This window comes from Trachymyrmex septentrionalis, unplaced genomic scaffold, assembly GCF_001594115.1.
Source record: "Trachymyrmex septentrionalis isolate Tsep2-gDNA-1 unplaced genomic scaffold, Tsep1.0 scaffold6, whole genome shotgun sequence".
In the NCBI taxonomy this organism is placed as follows: Eukaryota; Metazoa; Arthropoda; class Insecta; order Hymenoptera; family Formicidae; genus Trachymyrmex; species Trachymyrmex septentrionalis.
The window spans coordinates 2,381,919-2,391,916 of NW_017305778.1; the positions used below are offsets into that span (position 1 = coordinate 2,381,919).

At 39.1% G+C, this 9,998-nt stretch overlaps 1 protein-coding gene across 7 annotated transcripts in view; it reads right to left on the bottom strand.

The window, feature by feature from the left end:
* LOC108752307 (AF4/FMR2 family member 4) overlaps positions 1 to 9,998 on the bottom strand; it is a 275,024-nt gene that overhangs the window by 3,287 nt on the left and 261,739 nt on the right. For all 7 annotated transcript variants that reach the window (XM_018493052.1, XM_018493054.1, XM_018493051.1 and 4 more), the window contains 5 exons: positions 4,737 to 4,794; positions 4,274 to 4,326; positions 2,794 to 3,310; positions 1,273 to 2,018; positions 96 to 1,011 (listed from right to left, as the gene is read on the bottom strand). In XM_018493052.1, coding sequence (XP_018348554.1) covers positions 96 to 1,011; positions 1,273 to 2,018; positions 2,794 to 3,310; positions 4,274 to 4,326; positions 4,737 to 4,794 — 2,290 coding nt within the window. The remainder of the gene's footprint in view (positions 1 to 95; positions 1,012 to 1,272; positions 2,019 to 2,793; positions 3,311 to 4,273; positions 4,327 to 4,736; positions 4,795 to 9,998) is intronic.

Sequence of the window (9,998 nt, forward strand, 5' to 3'; positions counted from 1 at the left end):
TATATATATATATATATAAATCTATAGCTAAAAATACTACAACCGAGTTTTCACAGGCCAGAGTTCACAGACAAGTTTTTCACTTTTTTCCATACCTGACTGGACATTAGCCCGTCGTTGGCATGCCTCCGTTGTCTTTTGCGGCTTCTGTCTTTATGTTCGGATGTATTCTTAACTTTCGCATCTACCGAACACTGAACGGGGCTCAAACTAGACACGGAACTACAACTCGGATTACGTTTCCTCTTAGGCGCGCTACCAAGCGTACCGACACTATTAGCACTACCAGCACCTCCAAGAACAGTACCGCCGCTCTTCGAGTCCGACGATATCGGTTGGGTCTTGATTGCAGAACGTGAAATCTTGCCATCACTCTCGCCTAGCAATCCGTCGGAACGATGGATTCTCGCACGATCCAACACGACCTGCTGTTGCGGAGGCGGCGTATCGATGATCTCACCCTCCTCTGGTGTAGACGACCTCGGTGGTTGCAAAGTCGCTAAACTGGAGGATGGTCTTTGTCTCGAAGATGGCCTAGTGTCAGGCAATTCCGTGCGTTGTCTGAGCTCTTGTCCTCTCGATAGATTCGAAAAAAGATGCAAAGATATCCTGCTGAGATCGATTTTGCACATAAGACTTGGTACGCCGTTCACATGTGTGAGCGCTGGAGGGGAGCGCAGGAGAGGATTGTTGCCACCACTAGACATCCGCGAGGACGGTCTTTTGTACGGACTGTCCCCGCCCGTCGGTGTGTGCGTAGCAGAATTACTCGTGTACTCCTCTACGTAGATACCGCATTTACCACCGCCTTTACCACCTTTCCCACCTTTACCACCCGTCTTCCCGATGCCTCTCGACGTCGAGAAGACGTGGCGCAGCGTGTCGCTTTTCTTCTTGTCCTGCACGTTGCCGGCGTCATCCTCTTGCAATTTTGACGCCGGGCTGTTATCGCTATCAGAGTTATCAGGCGAGGTCGTCCTCGTTGGTGGTGCTCGAGGTCTGGGTGGCACTCTGATATTTAGAATATTTTTATTAAAAATAAAATATTTATTAGTCTTGCTTACTAAATAAAAACAAAAGGCGAAAACGAGAAAACCGAAAAACAAAAAATTAAATTATTAATAAATCATAAATGTCGATGAAATTGCTATATTATTATTTTATCTTATTATTTAAAAGAAATTATATCTTTCTGTATCATGTGCAAAATATATAAATCTAGTAAAGAAGAAAAAAGAGATAATTAAAGTAATTGTATGAAAAATAATTTACCGAGCGACTTTGATGCGATTACTCCTTACAGACATCTCTGATTCACTATCGGAATCCGAACCGCCGGTTACATTGGTCACTCTAGATCTGGGCTGCCTAGGCTTGCCTTTGGCAGAACTTTTCTTCTGATCCTGCTTCTTCGGCGAGTCCAACAGGTTGCTCCGCTTGATGGGGGGAACTCTTGTCCATCGCGCGGTGTCGTCCTCGGAGGCACTATTATTATTTTTCTTGTTCGGTGGCAAACTCTCGTCGTCGCTAGACGACACACTCAGTCTCGATCTCTTTTCGTTTCTTGTTGGTACCACGGCCGACACTTTGGTAAGTCGACGATCACTGTCGGAATCACTTTGCGATTTCGAGTCATTGTCGTCGTCACTTGAGGTCACCGTTTCCTTCGATTTGGGTAGCTTTTTCTTGCCAGGAGTGGCAACCGTTCTCGTCCGGCTGCGGGACTTGTTGTTCTTCAGTTTATCGTCCGACGTTCGGTGACTGCGTTTCGGACTCTTGATGGATTTCCTGGGTCGTCCGCGTTTCTTAGTATCGGCCACTTTTGGCTTCTCCGTCTGAGCACGATTATCTTCAACCAATTGATTCTTTTCCTGATCAGAATGATGATCGCTATCGCTGAGAGAACTCATGTTATGAGACCTCTTCAAGGTCTCGCCGAGCTGCCAATCATGAGACTGTTCCCTGTGTGATCTGGTCTCCGTCGTTATTTCATGCGTATTCTCCCGCCTGGCATTATCCTGTAAAAACAGTGCAATCCCTTTTTTAAAATAAATTCTCTGGCATAATTTCTTACATAATTTAAACATACGATGAAACGACTTTTTTGACATATTTGTAATCTTATCTAAATAACTTTACGACAAAATTATACTCTATTGATTTGTATGTGCCTATTGACTTGTTTTTGTTTATATTACGGAGGTTTTTATTAATTTCGCTGACTTCATAATTATAAGTTGAAATGTTTATTATATTATTGTATATGTTTAGTTTATAATATATAGAATTAGGCACTAAGAACTAGATCGATTTACAATCTTTAGATTTTAATCTACTGTTCCACACTGAGCTAAGAAATAACTTTTTACTTTTAAACATATCTATAGTTTTATATAAAAGTCGTATACTCTATAAAGTTTTAAAATCTCTTTCTTAAAAGTCATTTCCTCAGATTTTTAAATATTACAACATATAATATTAACAAAATTGTGATGATCGTGGTATAGTGAATTGCGGGATTGCTTTCTGTGCCAAAGATCCGAGTTCAAATCCACAGAATATATAGTATATATTAGATTTTATTTGATTATCTTCGGAAGGCAATGACGAGAGCACCTTTGTCATAATAATCTCTTCTGACATGACCATTCGGATCCGGAGTTAAAAAACTAAGTCTCACATATAAAAAGATATATATTATGTAGAAAAGGTCATCACGTCTCTGACAAGAAACGAACAGACTGAGAAGAAATAATTCAAATATTGCTCCATAATTAATGTAAACAGTCTTACCTGAGCAGGTTTCGATTCGGCATTCTGATTGCCGTTCTGCTGCAGAAAAGAAATTAGGTCCCAACGACGAGGTTCCTCCGCAGGCGGCGGTTCCACCAGATTGTCCTGCTTCGGTGAAACCGAGGGCGGTGTTGTAGGCCCCTTGGATGGCGGCGGTGCCGAGGTCAGGTCGTCTTCGTCCTCGGAATCATCGCTGCTGTCCGAGCCGGAATCTGAACCGGAATCCGAGCTCGAGCTGGCGCTTCCAGAGCTATGCGGCGCCTCGGCTGGACTCGACGGTTGGCCGACGACAACCGGATTCATCGTCGGGGAACATGCGGATGGCAGAGGATGATTGACACCCGCTGGAGGAGACAGCATTCGCTCCGGTGTCATCCGTTTCGGCGGCGGCGACGGGTATCTCGACGGGCTGATCGGTCGCGAGGGTGACAATGGGCCCACGGGTGACATGATCATGGGCGACATAGGTGTCAAAGGCGGCGGCGCCGAAGTCATCATGGTCAATGGTGTCGATAGACTGTAAGGATGTTTGATCAAACGATGCTCAAAATTGGACATCGTGATTTTCGATAAAGGTACCGAGACACTGGAAATCGTAGAAATTTCTTGTTGGCCAATTGAAACAAATTTTTCAATTTCAAAATCACGATATATAATTGGAAAATTTATATTAAATTTAACACGTTTCACATGTCCCAGACCATTCAAATTTTTTATTTAACACAAAATATGTATATCAGGAAGTAACACGAATATGTAAAAAATTATGTAAAAACAAAATAACAAACACAAGTCTGACACAATTTGTAAGTAAATTATAAAAGCATATTTTTTCCGTAAAATTAACATTTAAAATAAATTAAATTAATACATTTTATTCATTTATTTTAGGATTTACGTTTTAAAAATATTATTTTTATATTAATTGTTCACTTGCTTATAAATTGTGTTATTTTAATTACTATAGGAAATGTGGATATTTAATACTACAAGAAATATTAATTTAACATAAAATGTTCAAATAACGCAATCACATGTTCAATTAATACTCGGATACATTAAAAATTTAACACAAAAGTTTTAACAAAGACCAATCTAACACAATTACAAAATGTTTCATACTGTATATACACGTGTATATACTCGAAGAAAATTAATGTGCAGGCACTTAAGAAAGATATAAGATTTCCAAAAAAATTCTCTTTCTATTTTTCGTATTGAATTATTTAAAACATTAATTATAAATGTTTGTGTCAAAAGCACGATTTCGAAAATATCTTGAGATATCTTCTCAAGAACGTTAAAAAAACTTTCAAAAGAAGTGTTTCAAACATTTAAAAACTCTCTTTTTTGAAAAATCTTTAAGTATAATAAAATAATTTCAAGAAACAGCAAACATATTTTTTATTATTAATTCCTTGATCCTAGTTAATTTCCGTAAACAGCAAAGATTAGTTAAAGTTATGAATGAGGTACTTACACGACTGTGAGATCCGGACTCCTGTTTCCTCTCGTCGATCTCGACGATGTTTCCTGGGAATAAGAAGACCGCTATCAATAATTTCGCCGTGAAATAAAGTGGAACGGAATCTTTCTTGTCGTGATGAACGGCCACTTAGTTTTTCGTCAAATGCGATTCGATCGTATCGGTTTGCGAAAGTACTTTGCGGTATCGCAAAAAGTCAACGAAAAAACAAACTTGAAGGTGAAAGTGCAACTAATCGTTCAACTTTTATATAGTTTCAAAATTTTACTTCAGAAAACGCGTTGTTTTATTATATAATATTGCAAACAATTAATATTATAAAACGATATTTAATTTAGTAACTGATGATTCACTTAATTTCGTAAAATAATAATAATAATAATAAATAATTATCATTAACATATATATGTTTAATAACAATACATTAAAAGATTAAACGTCTCTTCAGATATGTTACCTTGTTCTCCTCATCCTCGCTCTCTTCATCCGACAAAATCAGATCCTCCGCGATATTCCTGCAACAGAAAGAAAGAGCCGTTCGATTTCATTCCGAGATTAAGGATCATTGAGTCGTGTGATTCACCGAAGTGCCTCAGCGAAGCAAACGCCAAGAGGGATTTATATCTCGCTGTTTAGCGCAATCCCTCTGAAATCGCTCGAGCGTCACTCGTTAAACAAGGAAACCCGTTCGGCGCGACTATACGGACGCGAGAGCGATTCTCAACAACGGTGATGGCGACGGCGGTAGCAGCCGGCGGAAAGCGAAGATAATTTGATATCAAGATTCAAGTACGTTCGATTAGAATCCGAGATGAAGCGAGGGTAAGTAATGCGTGCGAAAAATACACGCGCGACTGCAACCTGTGGAGCACCGCGAGATTAAGGAACAATCGTTCATTGATCCTTAGAGCGCACCGTTCTCGCGCGATACGCGTCGTTCTTTATTGAAAGGTTCAAGATTGGAGTTGGTTGGACTTGAATTGAAGGTAATTGGAAAAATGAGAAATCTTACGGAAAGAACGGTTTTGCTGAAGTACCTAAAAATTTAGCTGAACGCAGATCTGAAAATAATTTTGTTTACACTAATACATCGAAATAATTATGTAGGGCAAACTGGTTATATTACGTCAACAAAAAAGTGGAGAATTTGTTCATGTTATTATCTTAGCTATCTTTGAAAGAATGGATTTGTTGAAAATTTAGACACAGATCTAAATTGCACACATTGGACCATGAAAGTAATTATGTAAAACGCTCAAACTAGTTGCTAGAATGTCAAAACTTTTTCTAACAATTGCTCATCATACTGGTATAAATTTATTAATTATTTTCAGATCTGTATTCAGCTAAATTTTTTAATATTTCAGCAAAATCGTTTTTTCTATGTACATAAAATTTACTTAATCAAAATCGGAACTTCCAAATTAGTATAAGATAAAAAAAAATTCATTGTTATGCTATATCAACAAAAAATAAGGAAATTTATTCATATTGTTATCTATTACTATCTCTACTCGAAAATAATAGCTTTGCAAAAATTTAGATATATCTGAGTTAAAACAGTTGAGTTGGATCATCAAAATAATTATGTTGGACGCTCGAATGCTAGAACGTCAAAATTTTTCGCTACATTGCTCATCATGCTTGAGATATATTCATAATTATATATTTTGATAGTTCAACAAAAATATTTCAGACCTGTGCACCAAGCTCAATTTTCCGACACTTCAGCAAAATTATTCTTTCCGCGCAAAAGTAATTTAAGATACAGGAAGATTATGTCAAATTACCAAAATTCCTTTGCGAATGTTTAGACATGCGAAAAGCGTATTGCGCGCTTTGGAGGGAACTAAAGGCTTGAAAAATTACCGAGGTGGTTGAAAAGCGGTGGATATAACGCGTGCTACTTCAACGTACAGCGTATTAAATTACACGTGAGATAATTTATCGCCTTTTGAGAGTGCTTAAATGCATTAAAAAGTTGGGATATTAATTCCAAGTCACGTCTTGCATTATCTTCTTTCTGTATCGCTCTCGCTTAATTTAATAAAGTGGATAATAACAGTATACGGCTCTCTTGGACAAGGTCGTGCTTATATACGGCGAAAAAAAGGGATTCCTTTACTGTCGATCTAACGTATACATTTACATAGCGCGAAGGTTTGAATATCTCTTCAGCGTTAAAGACTTTTCGCGTAAGACAAGTAAGACGCGGAAAAATAACATTTTCATATAACGCCGAGATTTGGGCCGCAGGTCTGTATGAGGAAAAGCAGATGGCCAAAGTAATTGCTTCCGAGTAACATCGCGATTCCCAGAGATTACCTCGCTCTCGCCGAAACGCTTCGAACAAACTGTTATACGGCGATCGCAATTACCTGCTTCTATGTCATTAAGCAAATAAGTCGTTTATCAGCCTGCCCTTGGAATTAGTCGCGTTTAATTTAATAAGGATAATCGCGTGCCGCGCGCTCGGACTTATAAGCTCGAGAGAATCGATCTTCGCTCTCCTCCATTGTTTGTTTTTTTTTTTCTTTTTTCTTTTATCCCTCGTTCCTACGACAAGAGCGAAACGTGCGGGGGCAATATTCATTCTTTCGATCGTCGCGAAGAGGCGCAGTCTCGCGAGGTCTCTAAGGACCGTCCAACAAGTATCCGGGCCGAGGACAAGGCGGACGAGGATAGAGGCGGCGCGGAAAGCCCACGATGTGGGGAGAAAGAGCGAAAGAAGGAGATAAAGAGAAAATACGTAGAGCACCGAACATCGACGGTGCGCAGAGGAGGGCATCGACCCTAAATGCACTGTCCTACGTCCGCGCTCTGAGCGGTGCCTTGTGGTTTTGCCACGCCGACTGCGTGCGCGACTGCGGAGCGTCGTATCTAAGCTCGTCCCTCTGCCCGGCACCTGACTCCGTTGACAACCGACCTCTCGGAGAAGGAAAACTCACTTAGTTCAAGCGCGACAACTTTGAGAACAAAAGCTCGCAACACCAAAATCTTCACAGCTGATACACAGGCAGCGCGAGATATTCTATTGTACTTTGAAAACCTCTAGTTCACTCTAATTTACTGCTCGCCTCGCCCTTAAAGTCACTTTGTCACATTCTTTATATTAATAATTGTGTGTCAAAAATGATAACAATGATTTATAAAATGGATTACATAAGTCAAGAATTCAAACAAATTATCAACTTTACTTACAAAGTATTTTTTTATATTTCATACACACTCGTATATTAGAGTTGTCATAAATTCCTCATCCTAAAATTCCGTAACTTTTTTTTCCTGATTTTCATACAAAATTTCACGACTTTTCCTTATACTTTCAATAATATTTGGTTGAGAGAGCACTTTAACATAGTAATGTAAATTACTATTAATGTTACTGACTCAAGCTTGCATTTAATTGTTATATTGATATAGTATTCCAAAATTGCGAGTGTGATGTACGTATATTAAACTTCTTTAAAGCCTTAACTCCTTAAAGAAATTTAATTTTCCAGGAAATTGCCTGACTTTTCCCTGATTTTCCTGACCACTTTCAATTTTTCTGATATTTCCCTCATTTCCAGCTTCGTAACGATCTACACGTATTAATTATATCCTGATATAATAAAGCAATGCAAATATTAAACATCGTATATATATAAATAAAACTTACAAATCTCTATTTTTATATCTGTTCCATTTTCCTGCTTCTCCTTCTGAACGTTAAAAAAATAGTATTGAATTCGTATGGCATTTCATCAATTCCGTGAGTAATCGTGCAACTGTGTTGTCCCGCGAGGAGTTAATAATAATCACGGTTTGATTCGAATTACACGAACATCTAAGTCTTTGACGACTGCTGACCGGTTGCTAGAGTTCGTTTTGCTTGCCAGCAAGAAACCTGCTAAATCGCACGAAAGAGTTTAACGATCGCGTCTCGAACGGTACAAATTACTCGGCTTCGTGGGAACGTTCACAATTTTAGAACGGCCGCGCCGCATTCGACGTTGTATTGTTTATTAGCGCGCAAGCCGCATTTTTCATCGAGACGGAAACGACGACTAATGGCAAACACGGGCGATTTATCAAAGCGCGACGTTCGTCGGTAACGAGAAGCGTATATTCGGAAAAATTCTATGAAGTATCGTTCTATCGAGGCAGAATCCTGCAACGGAAAACCCGCTCTATGTATCTTATCTCCATTTAAACATTAATATCCAGCGACGACGAAAATACTTGCTATTTTATAGGCAACTTCGCGAATCGGGAAACTTTCGCATTTTATGAATTTTTTTTCCTAATAAAACCAGACATACTTCGTACGTCGCAATTTTTATAGAAAGAACGATTTTGATAAGGTACCTAAAAATTCAGCTTACACAGATACAGATCTGAAAATAATTTTGTTAGATTATCAAAATAATTATGTGGGCCCAAGCTAGTTGCTAGAATGTCAAAAATTTTTCACAGCATTGTTCATCATACTTCTCTGGATAATTATTTCGATACTCCAAAAAAATTATTTTCAGATCTAGCTAAATTTTTACATCAACAAAATCTTTCCGTGTAATTATATGTTACACATTGTCACTTTTAAATATAACATATACATTCTAATACAAATCCAGGATTAAAGATTTTAGAATAAATATCAGAGTAGCTTTTTTTTTTTTTTTTTAATAAGATTCTCGCATTCGCGTACTTGAAATTCACTTGTACCGTTCCCGGAGGATCCTTCACGTTTATCGTTTAAACGCGCGATGAGAACGCGGTCCATTGTCAGTCTCTATGTCGTCGCGCTGATGAAACTCGCTACTCCCTTCGGCGGTCGGCGTCGTGGAAAAGAAGGGAACCTGTTCGCGCGAGGCGTTCCTTTAACCTCACGTTCCGGCATGCAACGGAACCGCCGTGTCGTAACAGCCCCTCACACACGCAAGTCGAGAATGCACGCCCACGCGAGCGTGCGCGTGTACTCGCGTGCATACGTGCGTGCATACGTACGTGCGTGCGTGCGTGCGTACAGACGTATGTAACGAGGAAGAACACGCACGCGTCCGGCCTGCCGGCCGCGATGGAAACAAGTGGAAAACGTTTCCGCCGCGGAAGAAGGGAAGCAAGGAGAAAGGGACGGCCGAGGGTCCGTTTCATTAAAGGGAAAGGCGTGAATGAGCGTTTCTCGTTTGATAAGAGCGAATCAACGAGGGGAGATTGGCGCTGTTACGCGATACTCCCGCATAGATATGCTGATGAATAAAAAAAAAAGCTGCGTATGGAACTTTAATTGCAAAGGAATTTATTCGCGATTCTGCCATTTTAGCGGAAATTTAATTCTTTAACTGCGGCGCGGTAAAAATTTGTTGGAAATTCCTCTCTCTCTCTCTCTCTTAAAAAAATAATTTCAAAAAAATTGACTACAGCTGTAATGTTTTATAGCTTATGAAATGCTGATCGAAAGTCTCCATAAGTAGGACCTCAGAAATGAATAGATTTTGCTATAATATCATTTGAAAGTTGCTATTTTCAGCCTAATTGGACTGAAAAGTACCTTTATCTACAGTACACCATTTGTTTTTAACTATATAGACATTTATATATAATTATACGGATGTTCCCTGTTCATACGTAATAATGTCAGACATACTAATGGAATAACCACCGAAACAGATACATACATACCAATATGTATGTGTTATCCCTTATACACCTATATTATCCCTCCCTTCGCACATAT